We start from the raw sequence: 26,779 nt of genomic DNA on the forward strand, positions 1-26,779 counted from the left end.
AAAGCCAAGGGTTCCAAGAAAAAGTGGAATATTCCAGGCTTTCCTGTGCTCTTATCTCCCTATAGGTTTCTAACAAAACACATTTCTTTTGTTCATTTTTTGATGGCAAAGACATCTTGAGAAATCGATACTTCTATCACACAACTGAAAAGTGTAAGAGAAAATCCTCACTTGCTGCAGTACAGCCATAGCTTTGCCAGGATGAGATCACAGATTGCCGACGCTGGGTTGTGTGTATTGCAGAGAACTAAACACCAGGGTAAAGGACGCCAACTGCCAATTGTTGTCGAGAAAATCTTTTCATCTCTAAGTAACCATTCATTGCTGTGCTCCATAATACAAACCACATAAAAAGGCAATGTGCTAGGACTGGAATCTTCTAGGCTTTTACATTAACGCCTGGGATTGGAAAGGTTTTTAATAAGTATATTGATGTGTAAAGGAGTTCCATCCAAAAGTGTTAGGAAATTAAAAGTAAGACTTATAACCAAAACTTTTTTAAATATATATATATATATTATATATATTTATATTTTCTATGTATGTTTTTTTTCTGCTTTGTGCAAGGGCAGTTTTTGCTAAGCGGATATAGCCTATGCGATTCCATCTATTTGTAAATCACTTTATTTAAATTTTTTTATATTACATTTTACATTACAATATTTCAATTACATAAAATTACTCCTTACTCCGTACAAAAAAACAGCTCTAAAGCTCTGGTCAATAGGTGTTTCATTTGTTTGCAATATACCGTCCACAGCCTGTTCCTAAAGGATATCTGTCTCTACCAACTGCTACATCCAGACACAGGAAATGGGGGAAGACTGGGGCTTAGCATGTGCAGTAGAGAATAGGAGAGAGGTGGAGGAAGCATGGACTGTAGCTGCAAGCTGAGCGAGTCTGCCTGCTTAAGATGATCCACACTGTTGCTGAAAGGTAAATCAAGGCTTTCCTCTGATCTATCACCACCCATAAAGCTTGGGACAGTTGTCCACTGTAAATAGCAATGTAGCTAGTTCTGTATGTCCACAGTGCTGCTCATCCCTCACTTACCTTAGGTTCTTAGCAACAGCTCTTTGCTTAGCGTAACCCCCCCCCATCCTTCTAGCTGTGCTGCTATTCCTTTCATTTTTGCTTAAATAACACCTTGTAAAGTCTGTGCATCAATTTCCCCTTCTCCCCACACATACCATGTATAGTAATGTACTGTGTAAATCATCTCCCACCATAGTGCATTTTAATCAGTGCATTCACCACCACTACGCCATGGAATAGCAAAGAAAAGTATGTATTCTGCTGTGACTGGCCAGATACATAAGGGAAAGGAGGTACATATATGTCTTCTACTGGCAATTAGCCCAACTCATTGGTAACCTTGATAAGTTATCATTTTTTACATGTAATTTCTCCATAGACTGTGCCCCCTGCTGGACCCTTCAGGTATAGACAGGTTGTGACATCAACTTTTTTTTAGAGAAATTGAAGCCTGCTTGATCTACTAAATTGAGTGAAAAAGCAAGGAAAATAGCACTATATGTGAATTTCCTATAATTAGTGTACATTAGGAATTTGTCTTACTTTGCTTATGTAATAACATATTAAAAAATACATTTTGACCATAGTTGTCCTTTAAGGCCGATTAGGAGGCAAATATGAAGTCCCCACAACCTACTGACTAGGCAACTATAGAACATCACGGAAGTCCTGCCTTTCTAACAATTTTCAGAGTAACCACAAAACCAGAAGTTAATGATATATAGCAGTAAAGGGTCTCTGACAGAAAGTGGAATGATTGTTTCTCTCCCTGTGGCTATTTCTGCAGCTTTTTATAGACACCTACCCCAGTGCTTAGACATCATAGTATCGTGAATCAGATTTTAAATCAGAGACATAAACAAAAAGCAAAGAAAAAAGGTTAATAAAACATACAGTGGTGCCTTGGTTTACGAGCATAATTCGTTCCGGAACCCTGCTTGTAATCCAAATCCACTCTTATACCAAAGTAAATTTTCTCATAAGAAATTATTGAAATGTAGACAATTGGTTCCACACCCCAAAAATCATTTTATAATCATTATAGCAGCAGTGTGTATAGCTGAGTGTGAGTGCAAGCACATTATAGCAGCAGTGTGTATAGCTGAGTGTGAGTGCAAGCACATTATAGCAGCAGTGTGTATAGCTGAGTATGAGTGCAAGCACATTATAGCAGCAGTGTGTATAGCTGAGTGTGAGTGCAAGCACATTATAGCAGCAGTGTGTATAGCTGAGTGTGAGTGCAAGCACATTATAGCAGCAGTGTGTATAGCTGAGTGTGAGTGCAAGCACATTATAGCAGCAGTGTGTATAGCTGAGTGTGAGTGCAAGCACATTATAGCAGCAGTGTGTATAGCTAAGTGTGAGTGCAGGAACATTATAGCAGGAATGGAGAAGATGGGAAACACAAGGACTGACAGAGACTGCAGGTAGCATGAAGGAATGAGCAGGGCAGATGTGGACACAGTATAGCAGCACTCTCTGTCCGGGGAGAGAGGGGTTACAGCTATAAAGAGACCCCCACAGTCCTGTCCCCTGATGCAAGCCCCAGCCTGAAGTGGATCTGCTATAAATTGGAAGGTGAGAGAGACTTCCTGGGTCAGAGTACTGTGCTGCAGACCCCGCTATGCAGGCCATGCCCCTCCCCCACTCATGCTCCCACCCAATACCAGGAGCTCTTAATCCAAAGCAATGCTCTTAAACCAAGTCACAATTTTGAAAAACTGTGAGCTCTTCTTGCAAAACGCTCTTAAACCAAGTTACTCTTAAACCAAGATACCACTGTATTTAATTTTGTCTACAAAAGTAGACGGTGTAGGTAAAATACACAGATTTATTGCCTGCAATGCCCAGGGTCAGCTGCCAGCTCCTCAAGCATACAAGATGGGCTACTAACACACCCTTTATGTCATTAGCCAGCAATTCAATAAAGCCAAAGTTATCATCCACACTGAACTAGAGGGCAATCCATCTCTCTGTTAGGATCAGACATGTAAAGCAAATCTGTAACCCCCAAAGGTGATGGTGAACTGCTGCATACATTACATCAAACGATACCTAATGATACTTTTATATTTGTTGTCTGTGTCTCTCTGTTCATAAATCGCTGTTTTATGGGTCAACAGTTAAGAAAGCTTGGCCCACTGTGCCCTAAGATAGCAACTCCTCTGCGCTCTTGCATATTGATAGGCAGGCCCAGCTAACATTCCACTCATGCGCCACTGTATTCAATTGTAAAAGCGGGCAATGATTGCAGCTGTGGGCTCACTTGTCACCCTCACCACATATGTGCCACCAAAATGACAGCGCCAAGAGGATTTCATGTTTCACTGGTGGCACATTAGCAAAGAGGGTGACAAGTGAAATTATGGTGGCAATCACTGACTGTGCATGCCCCGCAATCGGATACAGCGGGGCATAAGTGGGGTGTTTGCTGTGCTCATCAGTGTGGGTCAGGTCCTGTCCATTACTATGTTACAGGGAAGGGATTCCACACACAGAGGAGATGAGCCCCTAGGGTACAACTGACCATAGGCCATGCCCCCTTGACACGGACAATAAAAAGGTGATTAAATTCGAAGACAATATATACAAATTTTTTATAGATATTAGTTTGCCGTAATTTATACAACATTGCTGGCGTTTTAGCACCTCTCTGGGGGATGACAAATTTGCTTTATAATTTAATCAGGGCGAGTATCTGACCCTCTCTTTTCTAATTGTAGATCTGGACTTTTTAAAGCAAAACCAAAAATACAAATTGGGATTTGATGATACAGCATAGTGTTTGCCACCATCTTCCCATGCCATTGCCAATGCCAGATGATTTGGCAGCACTCAGGGTGTTTTAATGTGACTTCTATTTATGTTTTGGGTGCATCCTACCAAGGCCTATAAATACAGGACACCAGCAGCAGATACATGATCAGCATTCACATGCAGAGCAAACCTATACTGACTGATACTGATGCCAGAAAATGCCTGAGGTTAAAGCTGTGTCAGTATGAGTCCCCAAATCAAGAAGTGTCTGGGGTTATGCTGCCCATTAGAGCTCCAAATGCCCCCACTCCAGTATGATGGACATTCCCCTCTGGTTGTGACATCAGTATTAGAAATGTCCATCATCCCTTTCCAGCAGTGAGTCCATGACTCTGAAACCTATGAGCCCTAACGTGGCGTCATCAGGTACTTTATTTGTATAAAGCATGAGCCGGGATTAAAATATATGTCTGAGACAAATGTAATTTGTAACTAAAAATTACATCATGGCTGTAGTTTGAAAGGGACAACACAAAGGTTTGCTTAAGGGGGACATTTAGATTCATGAAATTCTCCATTTAATATCAACTCTTCCTATGAGTGCATTATGGAATCAAATGTAGTCAAAGTGGCTTTAAACATTCAAATAATTTTTCTTTGACCTAAAGTGTACCTGTCGCCTGTCTGAGTGTTCATACCGATCGTGAGAACGAACAGGAAAAAGATCAGTCCGCTCCCCACTTTGTGTCAGTGAATTAGGAGCCCTACTCATCCTGTGACACAGATCTGGGAGAGGACCATGCTCAGTGCAGTCTTCTCCCTGCTCGTTTTTACGATCGGTACGGGTCTGAACACTCTATGACATGTCAAAAGTTTTTTCCAAACAAGTGACACTTTAAGATTACACCTGTCTCTACCTGTAAGCAAACTAGCTGCAGCAGTATCCTCCGCCAATTGTGTCTGCAACACAAGACTAATCCCCCAAGCCCACACCTCTTACCTGACTGACAGCAGATCTCATTTGCTTTAGATAGTGGAACCCCCAAGTCACAAAGACTACAACTCCCCAATAATAAGCACAGTGCTGGGGACACATAACATGGCAATCCTTCTCACCTATGTATGGGCTTTGAAGCTCTATAATTGGTGTCAGCATATTAATAATTTACGCACTAACAATATGCATTAGTTCAAGATTAACAAGAATATCTGCACATTAGCCATTTCCGATATATATCACTGCTTACAAATTCTCTAAGCGAGGACCATCAGTACGGGGAAGGACCTATTAAGCTGCCTACAAGAATAGGAATGGCTACCACTTCTTAGTGCTCAAATCTTTTTACCGTCATCTCCTGTATAATTTATTCCACTTGTAAAGTTACACTGTAAAACTGAACTATCAACTTCACAGATCAGAAAACAGGAAATCTCTTACTGCCGGAAACTGTTAGATTAAAGTCTACATATCAGAGAGAGTAATAAATTACAGCATAACCGTGCTTCATCCGAGGGAAGCCCTAAAACCATGTAAGAGGTAACAGAAATAACTTTATAACACAATGTATGTGGGAGGGATATGTAGCTATTGTTAGAGTAGTGCCATATAATAACACAGAGGCCATGCCAGTGAACAAGCACTAGTGGGATTATTGAAAACTGGCTGCTTAATACTAATGGAAAGTAATGGGGCCAAAGACTATGACTAAATATAGTTATGAGTAGTGCCAAGTACCATGGATTTACTGTCAGTAATGCAGTCCCTTTGCCAAGATGAATTTCCAAGCGCACCACGTACTGTACCAACTTTAACAGACACAGCAGTATCACGAGGGCCAGCTAGCGGATATGATCTATGGCTTCCAAGAATATTATTTCAGAATGCATTAAGCAGTGACACATAGGCCAGTATGTAAAATAATATCTTGGTAAATCATTAATATAATGGTCCTGAAATAAATCAGCAGTAACTAATTCCAAAGATTAGAAAAGTTCAGTGAGTAACACCCTGTAACAGAGATAGGTTTGGGTCCAGGTTGGCAATATATATTCTGCACAGCCGCAGTGTGTGGCAGTACCCAATCACTTGTCATCAACTGACACCCAACTGCATTTACCAGCAAGAACGCTGAGGGCTGAGACACCCAGGAGTCCTGGACAGAAAACCTACATCTACAATGAGTTTTCGTGTTGCTCCTTCAGATACAGCCACATCCAAACACAAGGCAGTGTCCGATACGTATAGGCGTATGTGAGCTGACATGCATACATATGCATTGCAGCTCACTACAGTACGTTTCGTGACACCCTAAACTGATACCTAAGGTAATAGTCAGAGGCAGGGGTCCTTGCTTCTGTACACAAAGCAACAGTGTGCCTCACCACTAAGTTAACAGTTACTGGGATAGCCATAGAGCGTCCTGTTCAGCCCAGACGTAAGCTGTATGCATCACCACTTATAGTAACTACATATGTTACACCGCTTTATAGGAAGAAAAAAAGTTTCTTATTTTTGCAAAATTATGCATAATTAGCTGAAAAGTAAGTATTAGTGTATCTCACCGTGACCCTTTTGTGCTGAACTGCAACATCCCTTGAAGAAGAATGGCCAATGGGCAAGAGGTCATCTTTAAAACTTCACTTGTGGCCTCCTGCAGAAGTGCTGGCCAGCGAGCATCGGGAACCTTAGCCTACACACAGCAATAATTTAAATATATTGAATATTGGAATGCATTACTGGTTTGCAAGCACTTAAAATCTATGAAAGGAAGAATAGGAAAACCAACTTTATATTATAAAAGTACAAAATAGTCAGAGTAAGTGAATAAAAAAAGTGACTTATAGACATGACACTTCTGTTCTGGTTTTAGAAATCTCAATAACAGTCTAATAATAGTCCTAATTACCTCTATGGATTATTAGGTCCAGATACAGATGTAGTATAGCTCTATTCACCTCCTATCCATAAGACATAACTGGCTGATAGGTGGGGGTCTCAGAATAGAGACTGGTTGTCTCCTGAGTGAACGGAGCACGGCCAGCATTCCATTCATTCGTTATGGGGCTTCAGAACAATTTTGAGCATGAAGCTATGGATAGGAGCTAACTTTTTTAAAATTCTGATTTTATTAGAATTTTAAGGCTGAAAAACACTTAAAAAGGAAACACCTGAGAGAAAAATAACAATATCCCTATGCAAGGGGCAACATCAGGAGTGGCACACTAGCAATGACATGACACAGCAAATCCAGTCTAACAATCAAAAATCAAATGGGCTCATGGGGCCAAAAGGAGGTAGACCACAGAAACCAGAGGAAGAGGACAAGGAGGAGGCTTCTCAGGAAAACATCAAGGTCTTGTCGACATCACAGTTAACAAAGCCGGCCCAGTAAAACCAAGTCTGGAAAAATCTCTTTGAGTGGTCATTCAGGAAGGAACATGTATATGAAACATTGACACAATGGTGTAAGTAAAATTTAGCAGAATAACGATTCATGCACACCATCATTGTGCGGTGAGTTAGTTAGGAAGCAATGGCTACAAGGTATCTGTAATACAGTCCATGCACATATTTGCTGTGCTTTGTGTACCACTACCGATGTGTCTTATGTGCTGAGCAGATAACACAGAGATTCTGAACACACCGCACAGTACAAGCTGCTTCCATAACGCTGCACTGCCAGGAACTTAGATACATAAGGAGCTTAGAGTCTGTTGCTTCTATACACTGGCAGCTACCTGCACGTGGACAGAGTTTTTATCAGTTTAGCAGTGAGGAAAATACGGGAATTGCAGTATTCTAGTATACAGAGTGGGTCAGTGTAGGGAGCTGCTATTACCCTCTGGCACAAGTTATGGAATCACCATAGTTAGAGCATGATCACCCAGCTTTCATAGAAAACTCACAAATAAGACACATAACAATGTGTGTTCAATACCTGCACATTCTAGCTGCATGACACATACCAGAAACATAAAAATGCTAATTATTTATGAAATAATATATGTCCCCTAGCTGTGAGACCTAGATAATTGAAAGAAAACATGATCCCAATGACATCAACAATGAAAATGGTTAGAAAACCAAGATAGAAATCCAACATGAAGTGCGACAACAGATGTTGGTTGTTCCCAGTTGTTATATGTGCCATTGTTCTGTGTCGTATCTGTGTATTCCGGGTGATCATCCTCTAGCTGTGCTTATTGTAATATGTTGGTAACTGCATATTTTTTGCTAGTAGATACATAACAGTCTACTATGCAGGGTAGGTTGGTGTATAGAGATTCGGGGTTCCGGGTTCGGGTTCGAGTCGATCCGAACCCGAACGTTCGGTATTTGATTAGCTGGGGCTGCTGAACTTGGATAAAGCTCTAAGGTTGTCTGGAAAACATGCATACAGCCAATGACTATATCCATGTTTTCCACATAGCCTTAGGGCTTTATCTAACTTCAGCAGCCACCGCTAATCAAATGCCGAAGGTTCGGGTTCGGATCGACTTGAACCCGGTTCGCTCATCTCTATTGGTGTACTAAACTACTATATAAAGTGAGTTAGAGTTTTGCTCCAACCTTTCTTGAAACACAATAATACAAACACTACATTGATGCATACCATAGAGTAATCATGGATCGTAAATGGTTAGCATTGTTTTCATGCAGCATTATGGTCAAATCCAACAAAGGACAAAATAAATATAGAAAAACAGTGTGTGTCGCATACGTACCATACAAACTTTAAGTGCAAGAAGGGCTAAACGCAGCAAACTTGAGAGTTTTCCATTCCAGTTTCCTTGTTGGGATGCCAGCTGTAAACCCTTCCTGTAACACATCTCTGCATCTATCATCATTCCCTGGGACTGGTAGACATTAGCTAACCACTGAAATAAAACAAAGGGCATTGTTACTACTACTAGTACACATAATGTTACCAATAAACTAGAAGAGGTCACCAGAAGGACGACACCCGGCACATAACCAACTCTCTGAACTCACATTTCATTGGTCTGTCTTTGCTAAAATTTCATTTAACAAAAGCTTTGATAGGTTGGTTAGGGCCTGGGTGCTCAGATCCCCATCCATAGAATGAGTGGGGAGAAGCATGCCACATTGCGATTCACTCCCCTACTCACTGTGTTCGCACTGAATGGGCTCCATTATAAGTCTATGTCAGAAGTTTTGGTAAATGACAGGGATACTTTAATAGGCAATTCTAAAAATGTGTACAATTTCAAACTCAAGTACACTTGTCAGACTAAGCAACTATTTCTTCTATAATACAACCTGAGTCACAGCTTTATTTTACTTATAATACAATAGTAGTGATTTATGATGTTGTTCATTGGATTGCGAAAGAAATAAAGGTTTCCTTTATACGACAGCTGTGCAAAAGCAGTGTGGGCAGCAAAGTGAATCATTGAAAGCAAAGTTTTTCTATCACAGACTAAATAAAATTTTCTTTCACAAATTACCTATGATTGTAGTATTGAAACTAGAAGACAAAAAGGTGATGAGAAAGGGCATACATAAATCTTTCTGTTCCCTTACATTATATAGGGTAAGCAGCGGGATTGTGACAGTTCAACCTATTTTAAAGGAGTTATCCTCCTAAGAGCTAAAAAATGAAATGCTAGCTCGTCTTACTCACCAAGCCCCCCTGAGCATTTTGAGCCATTTCATGTCTTTCTAGCTGCTGCCATTCCTGAGTTACTAATTTTTTAAAAAGACTATCTATATCCAAGATGGCACCAGCGAGGAAACTACATTTCCCATCATGCATCTCCCTGATTGGTCCATTTGCGTTCTCATCCATCACATCACCCCAGTATGGATTCTATACTAGCTGATGGTGTAGCAGAGCTAACATGCGCATGATGTGGCAGAGCTAACACGCACATTTCCAATATACAGAACTGTGACACAAAGACAGGTACATATGCCTACATTCACTGACAGCAAGCATAGAACTCTAACTTTTCATAATACAGAAACCTAGGCTGAGAGCCACATATAAGTGTATGAAAGCAGCACTTTCACTAGAAGTGATCAGTGGCATGGATTAGATGCAGATTATGTCTCCAAGTCAATAGTATGTAGCACATGGTGGTTACTTTGGATAATGGTTGGTGTTAGTAATAATGTACATAATAATCTACAAATTACCAACAACTAGGGGGCACATCAGTTTGAGAAGCACTGATCTAAGAATATGGCATTGCTAAAGCTAATGTGGAGTACTGTTCTAAGTGTCCCTGTCACTTTAAAGAACTTTTGACATTTCCAATTTCAACCAAAGAGATTTATTTTCGGGTGGAATTTAAATATAAATTTAACTGGTTGTCCTAGTCTGACCTTGTCTGAACTTTTCAATCTTCAGTAATCTACGAACGCTCTTTCTCTGAACCTTGCTCAAAGATCGCTTGTCCTTTGCCAGATATCATTGATCATGTTCGGCCAGTTTGAATGATAAAAAGGTCAGTATGGACTAATATATGTAATGTTGCATCTGTAAAATGACTGGTCACCCACATTTATCTAACTTGTATAGCTACTACAACATTTCATACTGTAATCTCTTGTTCCTCCAAAAATAGGATGGGGTCTTATGTTATTTTTTTTATTCTGTAAAAAGGGCTAGGGCTTATTTTCAGGATACACTGTAAACCGTAGCCCCACTCTATATGGTTGTTAGCCACAATACTGTATGTCCCACTGTTGTTAGGTGCCTATAATGTAAGTGTCCCTGTAGTTAGGCCTCCTTACTATATACCTACCTCCCCTCTTTACAGTTGTTCCCCCATACTGTATACATCCCTACTCTGCAGTAAGGCCTCCTATACTGCATACCTCCCTCCCCCTTTGTAGTTGGTCCTCCATACTGTATACATCCCCCCTCTGAACCCTGTGTCCTCCCATATTCAATGTTCCTTACCGTACATCTTACCCCTCCAGTCTCCCCTGCAGCTTGTGTTGAGCAGGTGGGGGCAGAGCATAACATGACTGGCACTGATTGGCTGACGCTCAGCCACCCAGTGTCAAGGATCTGGTCAGCTGACTGTAACTAAGGTTTATTTTAGGGGTATATATATATATATATATATATATATATATGTCCCAGAATTGTAAAGTGCTGTAGAAACTGTTGGTGCTATGTAAACAAAAAATATTATTATTTCAAGCCTGCTCCAAAAAGAATTATTTTCGAGGTAGGTCCTATTTTCAGAGAAACACGGTAGGGGCTGCAGCCAGCTGGGCACAGTGTGGGACCTGATGAGACTTACATGCCAGGCAGTCTGTGAGTTAGGGTTAGACATCACAGTCTTCTTCAGCTCCTCCAGTACTGGCTCTGATAATGAAGCCTGCGACTGCAGCAGCTGTCTAAACTGAATTTGTCTTAGCAGCAGAAATAAGGGTGCTTGGTCGGGGCAGGTTTGTAATCCCTGAAACATTAAAAATTCAATAGTTAAACGGATGAAGAAAACACATACATTTTACATAATGAAATACTGCTGTCCATCTCTACTATCCACTATCCAGTCAGTTATAGTGTTAGCAGATGATATATTATTTATAGCCCAGATTTAAATAAAAGATGTTAACAACATTAAAAGCTACAAGCAAGAATACAAGGAAAAGATCCATTGAATATATACATAAACAGTATATATATATATATATAGATGAAAATTTAGTTGTTTGTATATTGGCCATATAACCTAGACCTTCCAAGTTTCCTTCTTATGGTGCGACAGTCACAATTTTTTTACACAAGTCTCTCTTTGCTATATTGCTCCAGATCCTAACTTCATATGAGACCTCAATTTTATATATTTTAATGGCCTGGTGCAATTCAAGGCAATATGCATGCATGAAAAATGGATCTGTGGAAGTACTGCTCCAGACGATGATATGGGTTGCTCCCCCAAATATTTTCTAAATTATGCTTGAGGAAACTATATAGTAGATAAGAGCAATATTTAATGCATAATTTAGAAAAACAGATCTTTCTAGCAGCAACATTTAGCATTTTGCTGATACACAACTATATATAATTATAATACCTCTGTCACTTTAATTTAAAAAAATTTTTTCACATGTTACACAGACATGTCAAAAGTTTTAACTTATCGGGGCCTGGGTGTTTAGACTTCCACTAATCGATCTGGAAGAAACACAATGCTAAACTCGCCAGCTCTCAGTTGCAGGATATGGGTGCCACAGACTTACAGTGAAGCCAGTCTTCTGCAGAAAAACGGAAAAAGCAGCGAGCGGGGAAAGAACCACTTACCCACACATTTCTACTTTGTCTATCTAGCGATCAGATTGGGCCTGAGCACCCAGACCGTGACATGTCTGTCTAACAAGGCAGAAGTTTTTTTGTGTTGTTTTTTTTTTAATAATAGGGACACTTTATATACATACACACGTAACACTGCACATTTAAGCAATGTATACAATCTACAATATTACCTTGGTGCAAAGAGCTTCAGCCTCGGTAAACTTGTTCTGATCCTTTAGTGATGAGATAGCCTGATACAATGACCAGCTCTCCAGGGACTGAGCATAACTAGTAGGAAGTTTACTTGCACTTTCAACTGTAGATATAAAATACACATATAATATATTTTGTAGAACTGAATAATGACGCACAGAATAACAAAACACAGACTAGAAGTAAATGACAGAAATCAGTCAAAAGATAAGGAATAAATCAGAATGGAGCTCACTATCTACCACAATAATCTGTCAATGACCACCACTTATTTACTATAAATGTATTTAATAAACTGAGGGCAGCAGAAACTAGTGACAGAGAAACTGATTACAGCAATTTTTTATACACATTGTGTAATGCAGACATTCTTCAATTATATTTTTGCTGACATAGAGGAAACCAAATTTATTGGCCGCACATCTCCCTGTGTAAACAGGAGATGCGTGCGTGGCGAATAGCAAAGGGAAACTGACAGCATGGATATACATATATCCTTGCAGCCAGTTTCCATATCACACAAGCAGTGTATACATACCTAGTGCACTGCTGTGTGATCCAGCATCCTGTTCTCCAGTCCTGCTGTATGAGCCTGAAGAGACAACAAGACAGGAGAGCCGGAAAGTGAGATGCCAAATCACACAGCAGCGCAGAAGGTATGCACTGCTTGTGTGAGCTGGAAACTGACAGCACAGATGTACGCATTTCTATGCTGCCAGTTTCCATGGCCGCACGAACGATAAGAATAGTTTGTGTGGGCCGGCTGCATGACTACTTGTGTGCCGTGTAAAGGCACCGCAAACGAGTGCCGATCTTGCTGATCAGCACTTACCTATGGGCCCATCGTTCAATTGACTGCTGTTTAATAATATAAAAAAGTTTAAACAACACTTACATAATGACATTTACGTTAAATAATAACATTCTCACTGCCTGCTGCTACCATGTAAGACCATTAGGAAACTTAGAAGCAGGCCGTGGCTGCTGGAGAGGATGATGGCAGGGGGATGCTCAGTGTCCCTCCAGTGCCCTGTGTCCCTCAGTGTCCCCCTGCCATTATCCTCTTCAGTAGCCACAGCCCGCACAGCTCTGGGAGTTGGGTCGTGACTAGAGAAGAGCGAACTGTCGGACTTTTGGTCAGACGGCATCTTCGCTCCATTACTATGCCTGCGATCCCGGGTGCATAGTTGCGCTCCCGGGAATCTGCGGGCAGGATCTTCCAGGGAATTCAAGATACATACCTGGAAATGCAGGGAATGTATCTTGAATTCCCTGGAAGATCCTGCCCGCAGATTCCCGGGAGCGCAACTACGCTCTGGGATCGCAGGCATAGTAATGGAGTGAGCGGCTTTCGGACTGAAAGTCCGAAAATTCCGCTCATCTCTAGTCGTGACATCACTATGTTACCCAGGAAGTGAAGCCTTGATGCAGTAGTAAGAGCAGGGAAAAAAGCACTTTATGTGCATTTCCCGTAATAAGTGTATATTGGTGATTTGTATAACTTTTAGGGGGCAATACAATACTTTATAAAACATTTTTGCCAGACTTCTCCTTTAACACACAATGACCTTGATTTTAAAGCAATAGACAGGGCATTTACAGCTGCACATAAAATAACAGCTGGTAGACCTATTCTACAAAATAAAAAGTATAGAGCTTCCTCAAAAATTAAAGTGTTGCTGTCATGTTATGAACATGCCAAAAGTTGTAATCTATCAGGGACTGGCTATACCTAGCACGGATGTCTAGGTATAGCCAGGAGAAGAGTACCGAAGTGTGTTTTACTCCTCAGTTTGGCAATCAATCTCATTGCAGGAATAAAGCTCCATAAACTTATTAACCCTTCATTGCGTCAACGAGTTCCTGGTGAGGTTGGGCTATATAAACATGGTCACAACAGTAGTCCACTAGCCATGACTAAGCGTGTGTAGTCACTAGAAACACGCTGGTGCTATAGTCTGGAAGTCGCCTGATGATGTCCTGATTGATATTGTGGGTCCATGTAAATAAAGTTCAAGATTTGGTTTACATTCACATCAGTGATCTGTTCTTCTTCTAGGAATTTTGCCACTAAGCCACAGCAAGATGTGGATAATGCGGAACGCAACCTAACGGAGCGGTGAGCTGGCAACACACTTGTCACTTCTCAATGGGAGTAATGCTTTAACATCCACTTTCCTTTGGCTTCACTTGTGATATAAGTGGTCATCAAATCATCAAACTAGAAATCTAGTTAAACCAGTCTATTAGCTAGTAGTCCAGCATACAGCAGTGAGGGTGCACATAATATTATAGACCATCAGCATTTAATATTCTATGCCGTCAGTACCAGTGTAACTTGTGACAAGCCTTCATACTAGAATTATATAAAATTCTGACATTTGTTTTCTAGTGATCCATTTTACCCGATATCAGTATGACTGACACAGTGGTTATAGCTTTCAAGTAAACGCTGCTGAATCCAGGAGAACTGAGAATTACCATACAATTATAGCTGTGAAAGACAGTAATGCTTGCTTTTACTAAGCAGAATTAACATTAATGCCATCACTGCCTTTTTTCCCTTAGAGACAACTGCTTTTACTATGTAGGTTGATGAAGTATGACTATGTGAAGTGATGGGAAGTGAACAACTGCTGAATATATTTACTTATAGTGGGGGAGATTTATCAATATTGTCAGCAGATGCATGAATAAAGTGGTTGGGAAATGTATAATAATACACTCATGGAAAAAATAATACAATTGGCGGCTTCTGGTAGGTATTATAGAGATTTCTGTTATTTGTGCTACTTTATAGCATCATTTATATAGCTTTCAACCTGTGGTTCTCCAGCTTTTGAATGAATATGTATACTTTACGATTGCTCTTGCAGTTGTGGTCCTTGAATAAGGTCAGTCCTTGACTTTCTTAGGAAGAATCCGCAGCAATAAGTACAATGTTACTTATTTCTGACTTATTTTTGAAAATTAACACAAATTTATAAATCCCATTAACATGCATTGGACACAGACTGCCCCAATTTTAGACTCAGATTTAGAGGTGGAATGCCGCATCCAAATCCGACACATGAATGAGCCTATATCTTCTTATATATCGTCTGACTTAAAGGTCACAGGAATTTTCTGACCGACAACACTAATAACTCACTCATTCTCAGAACAGATGATGATATGAGGTGGTCTGACTGCCGGGACCCTACTGGTGCCATGCATGAGGATATTTTATATACTTTAAAACGTACCTGTCATTAGAAAAAACTTTTGAGATGTCACTGAGAAATGTCAAAATGACAGTTCAGACCACAAACGGTCAGGAGAATGAGCCAGGTGAAGTCTAAGCTGCTGTGCGCTCCTCTGCCAACTCTGTCCGACCTGGATGGCCCGAGAGATTTAAATTTTGCGGCCATCCAGGTCATAAAACACAGCGCTGAGAGAAAATGCACTGTGGACTTCTCCCAGCTACTGATCGACATGTGATTTTTTTTTTTTTTTTTTTATGACAGATACTCATTTTTCAATATCAACAAGGCCAATAAAAAATTGGGGACACATTAAAACTGGTCAGGAATTGTATATGGAAGCTGCTTGATGTTGGGTTCATGTTCCCAGATTTATTCTGATCCCCAATATAGTTATAAATGGCCGGCTTGATGGACCTGCAGCAGTGAGTACTTACTTTTGGACTTTACAGATGCCACAAACATGATATCACGCTCAGGGCCTTTAGCAGGTTTCTTAGTAATATTGGATGCAGTTGTTTCCCCTTGACAGGCAGCCATTATTCCAGCCCATACTGCAGGATTATCTAACAAAAAAGAAAAAAAAAAATTTTAAGTATAAACGTGGACCTGAAATACATACATAGTACACACTGGATTACACTTCTCAGAATTGGTAACATTGGAAAAATAATATTCTGAACATGTTAGTTTTATGTGATATTACTGTCATGCACCCCTGATGAGGATTTTCCAGGATGCAATCAGTTCGCTGCTGGTTGGACTGGAATGCAGAATCTAAGGGAAGCCTTGATATTTACCCTTAAAAGGGGTATTCCCATCTGCCCCTCTCATCTCTGCAATGCTTCTGTGACCAACTATGCAGGACGGGATGCTTGTATCATATTGCTAGTATGTATCTGTATTGGACTTCTGGAAAGCCCAGAAAATCTTTACCTTTACTAAATCTCCCCTCAGCTCTATGATGAGAATTGAAAGGGTCTACTCTGGTGTAGCAGCTGGGGTACTTTAAAGGAGCTTTCAAATATATGTAATAGAACCTCTAGATGTGTAGAATTATAAGGCCATTTTTGTTTCTAGAAATGACAAGTTGTGTTTCATGTACTGCACGGCTGATGTGCTTCCCCTGAAGAGTACACAAGAGGGCACTCTAGTAACGTGTCAAAATATGTCCCATCCTATATCCATCTATCAATATACCTCAATAGAAGAATATGGGTAGAAATATCCTTAAAGGTAGCTTCACACGTACAGTAGCCGCAGCAGATCTGCAGTAGATTTGATGCTGTGTTCAGTCATTTAGATCAAATCTGCTGCGGATCCGCACCATCAAATCTGCTGCGATACGGTACGTGTGAAACTACCCTAAGGGTACCATATTGCAGTGGGTTTGATCGTGCGGATCCGCAGCAAATGTGATCTAAAAAACTGAGCACAGCATCAAATCTGCTGCGGATGCTGTACATGTAAAGCTACCCTTAAAGACGTTTATGTGCTGTCCGCTGGATATGTTATTAATGTATGAAAGATGCCAGTCCCATCATAGAAATCATAAAAGGGTCTTCCTGGATCTCTCATTATACATATCAAGGTGGCGGGCTGATGAGCCCATGTACAGAATAAATGGAGAGGTAGCCATATGAGCGTCTATTTCCATTAACTTCAATGGGAGCTGAGGTGCAGTAACCTTTAACAACCTCTATACAATGAAAAGAACATTCTGCTTCTGTCCCCAATTACTGTGTATATGCCAGTGCCAGGAGTTGACTCTCCATTGATGAGACATTGATGGCCTATCCTGATGACTGATTGTAAGCCCTCGCGGGCAGGGTGCTCTTCCCTCATGTACCAGTCTGCCATTTGCCTTCATGTAATGTGTTTTGATCTTGTATTGCTTGTTACCCCTATCGCTTGTATAGCACTCTGGAATTAAGGGCGCTTTATAAAAAAAAAATATATAATAATATTAATAATGACTGGCCATCAATGTACAATTTGCAGAAAACCCCTATATCATAGATCCTAACAGGTACATGGAACCTTTACTATGGCGCTCTAGTGTGCTGTTTTTATGTAATGATGGTTTTACTGATATGCTAGACGCCAGTGTACCGTCATAATCATGACTCAGTATTCATTGGGGGGGGGGGGGTCGATAGAGGAGCAAGTGGTTGTTTCAAAGCACAGAGGGTGTAAAGTATTACCCCAGAAGCAGTAAAAATAGAATATCAATAAAATCAGGGCGGCCATGGTGCCCAAGCCTCTGATATTCCGCCAGTTCACAGCATTAAAAATATGCTTTACAGTAGCCACATGGTCCTTGGAAACAACTGGAAATGGAAATGGGTCATTGACTTCTAAAGGATAATTTTCTAGGCATGCTTTGATCTGTATAGGGGCCGTTGTGCAGGGAGGGGAGCTCTGGTCATCACCTATTGTGAATGGTGGATTCTGTGTTATTGCCTGTGATGTTAAGAAGGAAACAGCTGAACAGTTTTCTCTACAGAACAAGAGGAGTTAGCTTATTATTAGGCTTAGTGACCAAAACAAAAATTGCAAAACTTCAGGATTATATTAAAACACAACAGCAAGACGAAAATTCAAAAACATTTCTTAAAAAACATGGTTAACATAAAAAAAACAATAAGGGGGAGATTTCGCAAACATGGTGTAAAGTAGAACTGGCTCAGCTGCCCCTAGCAACCAATCAGATTCCACCTTTCATTCCTCACAGACTCTTTGGGAAATGAAAGGTTGGTTCTGATTGGTTGCTAGAGGCAACTGAGCCGGTTTCACTTTACACCATGTTTGATAAATCTGCCCCTATGTTTTTTTTTAAAGACACATGAACATATTACAGATTTTATATACCTGGAAAGAAATGTGCTGCTCTTTGCATTGTTTTCAGAGCGTTCTGCTTTGTGTCTTCAGATGCTAAACACCCAGCGGCTAATTCATTCATCGCTGTGTACAACAGAGATGTCTAAGGGGATAAACAGGAAGGGAAGTTATATCTGCTTGTTTTATCAGGAAATATTTTACTAATTTCCAATCATCAGGCCTTACCTTTGCTTCACTCAGGTTAAGTGAGTGTGCAACAATGCCGGCCGCTGCTCCTCCCTATGCATAAATACAGATATCATCAGGAAGAAACTAAGCTGTACAATTATATTGAAAAAAAGAACAGAATGCCGCAATGTAAACACTTCAGTTACAATATAATGACAACCCTCTGCTTTCTTCTTAAATTTTTATGTGCAATGGACCATACATTGGTACAGTGTATACAAAAAGTCCTTAACACCTTAACAACCGTGGGCGTACATTTACGCCCCTACTGCCTGGGCTTTAATGCAGAAGGGCATAAATGTATGCCCTGGCGCGGTCCCGGGCTCACAAGCTGAGCATGCCCCAATAGCGGGTGAGGACCGGCTGCTATCTTCCGTTTAAGTGTAAGTGACCGGAGCATCTCCGGTCACTTACCGATCTGGACCCCCACAGCGTGTCTGCGGAGGTCCCGATCGCATGGCCTGACTGGCTCCATAACTCCGTGCAGTCTGATCTTCCATCCTCTGATTTAGTCTGCCATAGGCAGGCTGTATCAAAAGATCACAGATAAAACTAATCCCTGCTATGCTATGGCATAACAGTGATCAGTGTTACTGGTTTAATGTATCATTGTAAAAGTCCCCTAAGGGAACTTAAAGGAGACCTGTCACCCCCCGTGCCGGGGTGACAGGCTCCTGACCCCCCGTTACAGCCCCCTATACTCACCTGATCCCGCCGGGTCCCACTTCCTGATCCGGTCGGGTCATAGAGATATGAGCGCTCGAAGCCCGGCGCGCGCGCTCACAGGAGAGTCCGACGCTCACAGAGAATGAATGGGGAGTCCGATGCTCCGTCATTCTCTATGGGCATCGGACTCTCCTGTGAGCGCGCGCCGGGCTTCGGGCGCTCATATCTCCGTGACCCGACCGGATCAGGAAGCGGGACCCGGCGGGATCAGGTGAGTATAGGGGGTCGGGAGCCTGTCACCCCGACACGGGGGTGACAGGTCCTCTTTAAAAAGTGTAAAAAAAAAAATTAATAAAAGTTTTACTAAATGCCCCAAAGCCCCTCCCCTAATAAAAGTGAAAATCACCCCCCCTTCGCATTTTATACATAAAACACATAAAAATAATAAAGTTAATTAACATATAATATACCGTAGCGTGCATAGTCTGATATGTTAAAATAGAACACCGTGAATAAAAAGCAGTAAAAAAAACGCAAGGAATTAACAAAAAGCAATCAATACGTCTGATCTAGAAAACAAAGTAACTACTAAAAACTAGAGATCATGGTGCAAGAAATGACACCCCATATGACCCCATAGGTGAAAAAATAAAAGTGCTGTAAGAGTCACAATAGGGCCATTTTAAATACACCTATTTGCAAAAAAGTTTTACTGCTAGTAAAAATTGTAAAACGTAAGAAAAACGAGTAAACATGTATATTGCTGTGTTCAGACTGACCTATAGAATAAAGGAAAAATGCCAGTTGTACTGTAAAGTGCATTACGTAAACAAGAAACCCACCCAAAAAAGTTGCGGAATCACATTTTATGACCCAAATTCCCCCCTTAAATAATATTGTGGTGGTTCCGTTATTCATTTTATGGCATACCTTGTTGTTTTTAACCTGGTTAAAGGATGCTTTAAACCGATGAGCAAGTGTCTACTCATTCATCACCTGAAGGCTGGGCCTATTACACAGGGTAAGATCAACTTATTTGGTCAATATTTGCCCTACGCAAAAGGCCTTTATTTTTTAACTCATTAAAGGAGAACTCCAGCACTTTTGAACCCGGTGAAAGAGTGGGTGAAAACAAAAACACTTACCTCCCTGGCTCCAGCGCTGACGCCTGCAGTCCACAGCTCCAGTCCACAAAAGCTTCCTGGTGGTGAGAAGGGGCCTGTAACGTGATGTGGCAGGGCTGGTCAGCCCGTCAACTGCAGAGGTGGGACACTGCTACAGCCACTAAATGGTTGAACAGGCCTGCCACATCAGGTCCCTTCTCACCACCAGGAAGAGGCGGCACACTGGGGACTGAAGCAGTGGACTGTGGCTGTCAAAGCTGGAGCCGGGAAGGTAAGTGGACCTTTTGTTTTCACTCACCCCCTTCTTAGGTATATTAGAAAAAAAATGTTCTGCCCACAGCTCTCCTTTATTCTAGGCAAAATGTATATACTTTTCTACAACTCTTTGGGCATTCACACATTCTGAAATTACGGTCCATGCATATACGATAAGCTACGAACCGCTGTGTCAGTACAGTAGCGTGAAGATTAAATCGTTTTAGAGTTCACAGCATCATTTTTGAATGACGATGCCAGGAGTTCCAAAGTCTGTTTCACAGCACATTAGCACATGGAAAGTGTGATTGCTTTCTTATAAATCATAAAATACATTAAATCCATATTAATGATGGATGAAATAAATATTAATGTGCACTATTACACTAAGCCAAGTACCTTAATAATCTGACACATCCCTCGATAAGGGGAATGGTCTTGTCCAGTCATCACTATATTCCATTAGGAAGCTTACAGGAAAGATGCTCTACAGCTATTATTTTATGTGGCATACAGGACAGCTCCATTATAATGCAAATTCAGCTGAGAAGCGCACTGTAGCTTTTACAAGTTATTGAAAAGAAGCTGATAATGTTCCCCTTACCCTGGCGTTTCTGGGAGAATACTGAGGCACAATCCTTGATAAGAGAGTCCACAATGCAGGATTCCCCGGATGGCTACATGAAAGAAACCAAGAAACAAAAGAATGTAGATTACATGGACGGCCCGAGACTTGCACAAGGCTATTTCATGTTCTCTAAAGAAAGCAGGACTGGAGATAAATACAGAAGAATATTAAAGGGGTAGTGCGACGTAAAGAATTATTCACAGAATAACACACATTACAAAGTTATACAACTGAAGATGACGTTTGGCACAAAATGGCGGACGGCCCTCGACACGGATCAGGTAATGTATAATGCACCACACTTCCGGGTACATGGGTGGGGGTGGTGGGACACGGGGAAGGGGGCTATTCACAGACATAACATACGTTACAAAGTTGTATAACTTTGTAATGTGTGTTACTTCTGTGAATAATTTTTTAGCGCCGCACTACCCCTTTAATAAAATGTAACACAAACAGTAATAATATAATATAGTGTTATTCCATGAGAAAAATAAAAAGCATAATCTTCCTACGAGACTGGAGGGCAGTGCAGTCACTTATTACATGAAGGAACTGAATTCATTTCCTGTTAATATCTAGGCGAGGCAGTAAGTCATAATATATATGGTAATATCTTGGATTTTAACATTGCTCTTTTTCACCTTTGCAAATACAATATACACAGTTTGATGCTATAACATGTATGTGGCTGTTTAGCAGACCAAGTTAGTCACTAATAGACAATGTTTGGTCTAATAATAGTATTTTTAGAACACTTGCTAGTGCTGTTTCTCTTCTATTCCTCCTACAAATTTATCTTTTAGGCTGGGTTCACACTACTTATATTTCAGTCAGTATTGTGGTCCTCATATTGCAACCAAAACCAGGAGTGGATTAAAAACACAGAAAGGATCTGTCCACACAATGTTGAGATTGAGTGGATGGCCGCCATATAACAGTAAATAACGGCCATTATTTCAATATAACAGCCGTTGTTCTAAAATAACAGCAAATATTTGCCATTAAATGGCGGCCATCCACTCAATTTCAACATTGTATGAACAGATCCTTTCTGTGTTTTTTAATCTATTCCTGGTTTTGGTTGCAATATGAGGACCATAATACTGACTGAAATATACGTAGTGTGAACCCAGCCTTAAAGTGTTACTGTCAATAAAAAAAAAAAAAAGACATGACAAAAGATTTGATTGGTCAGGTTCTAGGTGTCCAGACCCCAACTGAAGAGGGTCCATAGACTTATTTTAGAACACTCCTCCTTCCTCTATCTAGTAATGGGTGGAAATTTGAACATCTAGATTCCTAATGATCAAAACATTTAAAATGTCAGTGTAATATGTCAAAAACAAGAAAGTAACCCTTTAAATTGGCATATTGGGGGTGTGATTGAGCCTTTTTGGGCCACATCAGGAGGGACAGTCAAGCTTTCTTTGATACAGGTATATTGGGTTATCCTCTGTAATATGCATATGATTATCAGTAGTTCATTTATGAGGAGGAGATTTCTTCACGGTGGTGGATAGTGAAAAATATATCTGTAAATGTAAGTCACTCTCTAAGGCTAGGTTCACACTGCATTTTCAGCATCCGTTTAACGGATCAGTTTTTTGCAAAAAACTGATTGCAAAAAACGGATGCATTTGTGTGCATCCCTTTTTCCATTGACTTCCATTATAAAAAAACGGATCCAAACGGATGCGTTTTTTTTTAAGCACAATAAAGTACTGTTGACACTACTTTTTTGACCGTTAAAAAAAACGGATCCGTTAAACGGATGCTGAAAACGCAGTGTGAACCAAGCCTAAGGGTATTTACACACTGAGTAATTCGGACGGATCACCTGCCGCGAATTAAGCAGCTTGCCCCGCATCTCCGCCCATGCCATAAACTCCATTCTATGGTCGGATGGATTACGCCGTCTACCCAAATAATGGACAGGTTTATTCTTTGGGCGGATGGTGGAATCTGCCTGACCATAGAATGGAGTCTATTGTCCAATCAGTGCTGACATGGTCATGCTGTAGGGACACCCCAATTTGAAAAGGGGAATATAACACCGAGTTGGCAACTTATTCATAAAGTTTTAGGAGGAATAGCAAAAAAACAAGATAAGGAGAGTTATAAAAAATTGATGATCCAGAATATTTACTAAAACAGAAATATCAGGGTCATCAGCAATATGAGGCTATTGTAAGGGTATGTGCACACTACGGAATTCCGATGGAAAACCCGTTGCGGATTCCGAACCTCGCACCCTCTTACAGACAGATTAAGCCGCCTGTGCAAAGAATGAACCTGTTCATTCTTTGGACGGACGGCGGAATCTACCTGTGCATAGAATGGAGTCTATGGCACGGGCGGAAATGCGTGTGGCTGCCAGAGTCCACGAGCGGGTGCAAGCTGAGGAATCTGCAAAGGGTTTTTCGTCGGGATTTCGTAGTAATGGTAATACAACCATTTATAAATTAGCTAGCAAAGACTGGAGTCAAATGCGTATCCTATTACCAATAAGAAATTAATTTTAATCAGAGTTGGACAACAGCATGCAGTGGCTTCTGTTATAGTGGACATTGACGCAACACAGCGCAGAACACTAACCTGTGAACAGCTTTACAGGCCTGTCTCTGTACAGCAACATTCCTTCCTTGTAAAGCGTATATGGCCAATGTAATAAGGCACCTCTCATAGACATTATGATTAATTTTAACATGCTTGAGAAGCTCATTAAGAGCAGCTGTTGCCAGAGTAACATCACGTTTAGCCAGACCCAAAGCACACAGAGCGTGCAAGCTTTCAATGCTGGGTTCCTTTAATACAGAGCTGTAAAAACAGAACAAACAAACAACATATAAAACATGAGAAATTATAATAAACTAGACAAACCCTGGATGTGACGCGGCCTCCGCTTCCGGCTCGGTGCGCCGCAACCCCGGAAATGCGGGTAAGTTAATTGGGACTTAGACATATATAAGGGGGTAGGGAATAGAAGGGGGCAGTTCCCTGAGGAAGATAACGAAACGTACGTAGGGACGGCTCTTTCTGGTGTTCTGGCAGCATGGGTGAGTGCAATAGAACTAGAGGATAATAGTAGCTGATTTTAGACCCCTTGTAATTTGTATGTAAGCATATGGGATATTAGGAGACTCTTTAGCTCCCAGATATATATATATACCTCTGTGCAGCATATTGAGGTAGAGTGCTAAAACAAAAGATATCATAGCTGCACCTTCCATGATGATTTATATCTGCTGACACCAGTTTTTTATGTAATGTTTTTTAATTAACTTTTTGTGGTCATTTTTAAATTTTACTTGAATGAGATAATATGTATTTGGTACCAATGTATACATAATAAAAATTATATATATTTTTTATGAACTAAGCCCAGTGTTCGTTTGTATAAACCCTAATAAAAGTAGGACTAGGACATGGGATGTATGTTACTCAGTTCAACACATTTGGCTGTTATATACTATTAGGTATTTTATGCAGACTGGTCAACTGCTGAGAAATGCTTAAAGTGTCCCTGTCATTTGGAAAACATGTGTTCAGACCTGCACCGATTGTGAGAACAAGCCGGGAGAAGACCACGTTAGGCACCGTCCTCTCCAGGCTCTGTGTCACGTGATGGATCGGTCTCCTAATGTAAGTCTGTGGGGCCAAACTCTTTTCTCATGATCGGTACAGGTCCAAACACTGCAGCCTGGACTGATCAAAACTTTTGACATGTCAAAAGTTTTTCCAAACGACAAGTACTGTACACTTTAAAAACGGTAAGGATTAAAAATAAGGATGAAGGAAAGAAGGTGTAGATCCAGCACTCCAAATGAAAAAAATTCTTAAAACATAGCAAGACGATGCGTTTTGTGCATGCATGCTTAATCGTGACATGATTAAGTGCACAAGAGCGAAACACGTCATCTTGCTGTGTGCTCCCGAGTGGAGCTTTTAACTTGATATGGTTTAAGTTTCAAGGTTTTAAGAATTTTTTGTTTGGAGTGCTGCATATACACCTTCTTTCCATAATCTTTGTCCGAAACATGGGGTGGCAAGCCGGGATCTGTGCACCCCCTATACAACATTTGTACCGAAATCACATTTGAGAGGTGAGCTGACACAACTTTACTAGCTTCAAATGGCAAAAATGTGATTTTAAAATATGGAAATACCATTGTTAAATCAGGCTCTATACTTTTCTATGACCATCATGGAGTACATTGCATCCTATACTAAAGTGCTGGCAAACAGATAAATATATCCAAAAAAGCGCCAGTGTAAGCCACTGTCCAACAGGTAAAGCCACTGGGCACTAAACAAACTACTCATACTATGTGTGTGCACTCTACAAACTGCAAGAGAAACAGATCGCAGATCTCAGGGAGACTAGCCAAACGACAACACTACCTGCTGCTAGTGAAAGCGCTCAAAGCAGTGAAGTCCTAGGTGCATTGCCCCCTGGGAAACATAAATATGCAAAAGAAGAGCCTGTGGAGCCTCATCAAAAAGTCTCGGAACAAAGGACTAGCCTGTTTTTCCCTTGTCATTACATTGACTTATAGGGCCACTTAACATGGTGGTTTTGGTGGTTTCCTTACAAGAGCCACCCCTTGGCTGGGTACTTCCCGGAGGGATATCTGGCTAGTCCTGTGTTTCAAGACTCTTTGAGGAGGCTCCACAGGCTCTTCCTTTGCACTCTACAAACTGCTCATACTGTGTGTGCACTCTATAAACTGCTCATACTGTGTGTATGCACCATAATTGGTCATACTGTATGCATGCAGCATATAAATGGCTTATACTGTGTGTGCACCATAAACTGTTCATACTGTGTGTGCACCATATAAACTGCTCATACTGTGTGTGCACCATATAAACTGCTCATACTGTGTGTGCACCATATCAACTGCTCATACTGTGTGTGCACCATATAAACTGCTTATACTGTGTGTGTGCACTCCATAAACTGTTCATAATGTTTGTGAACGACCTATGAACTGTTCATACTGGGTCATCTGGATGGTGCCACTAGTGATTTCTTTCTTCAATTTTATAAGAAAGCAAAGTCTGCTGCACTTTCTTATATAGAGGTAAACAAAATCATACTACACAGTTTACTTTTAACACCAGAAGCCCATGGATGTCTTATTATTACTTATGTTTACACAGTAGCATACATCTAAACAACAGGCTGATTTGTTATAACTTTTGGGCAAACAATTACCAAAAAACAAAAAACAAACCGACACAAACAACATTAGGTGTAAGACCACTTACCATTTAAACAAGAGGGTTTTGGAGGATTCAACGTCACCCTGGCTGTACTCGATTATTGCCATGGCAGTAAGGATGTGAGCTTTTTCCTGCTCTGTCTTGGCAACAGATAAAGCTGTCTTGTAAACTAATAATACAATAAAAAAACATAAGGCTTTTGTGCTTATAATTAATGGACAACCAAAGTAAGGGAACTAAAGATAGCACAGACAATGGCTTAAAAAAGATGTACAAAGGAGGCTT

The 26,779-nt window shown here is 40.7% G+C and overlaps 1 protein-coding gene across 3 annotated transcripts in view; it reads right to left on the minus strand.

Annotated features, from left to right (window-relative positions):
- SKIC3 (SKI3 subunit of superkiller complex) overlaps nt 1-26,779 on the minus strand; it is an 84,054-nt gene that overhangs the window by 7,450 nt on the left and 49,825 nt on the right. For all 3 annotated transcript variants that reach the window (XM_069962935.1, XM_069962937.1, XM_069962936.1), the window contains exons 30-39: nt 26,540-26,663; nt 23,864-24,085; nt 21,242-21,314; nt 18,590-18,643; nt 18,395-18,506; nt 15,961-16,089; nt 12,260-12,384; nt 11,071-11,229; nt 8,518-8,670; nt 6,355-6,482 (exon numbers count right to left, since the gene is read on the minus strand). In XM_069962935.1, coding sequence (XP_069819036.1) covers nt 6,355-6,482; nt 8,518-8,670; nt 11,071-11,229; nt 12,260-12,384; nt 15,961-16,089; nt 18,395-18,506; nt 18,590-18,643; nt 21,242-21,314; nt 23,864-24,085; nt 26,540-26,663 — 1,279 coding nt within the window. The remainder of the gene's footprint in view (nt 1-6,354; nt 6,483-8,517; nt 8,671-11,070; nt 11,230-12,259; nt 12,385-15,960; nt 16,090-18,394; nt 18,507-18,589; nt 18,644-21,241; nt 21,315-23,863; nt 24,086-26,539; nt 26,664-26,779) is intronic.

This window comes from Dendropsophus ebraccatus, chromosome 3 (genome assembly GCF_027789765.1).
Source record: "Dendropsophus ebraccatus isolate aDenEbr1 chromosome 3, aDenEbr1.pat, whole genome shotgun sequence".
NCBI classification, from domain to species: domain Eukaryota; kingdom Metazoa; phylum Chordata; class Amphibia; order Anura; family Hylidae; genus Dendropsophus; species Dendropsophus ebraccatus.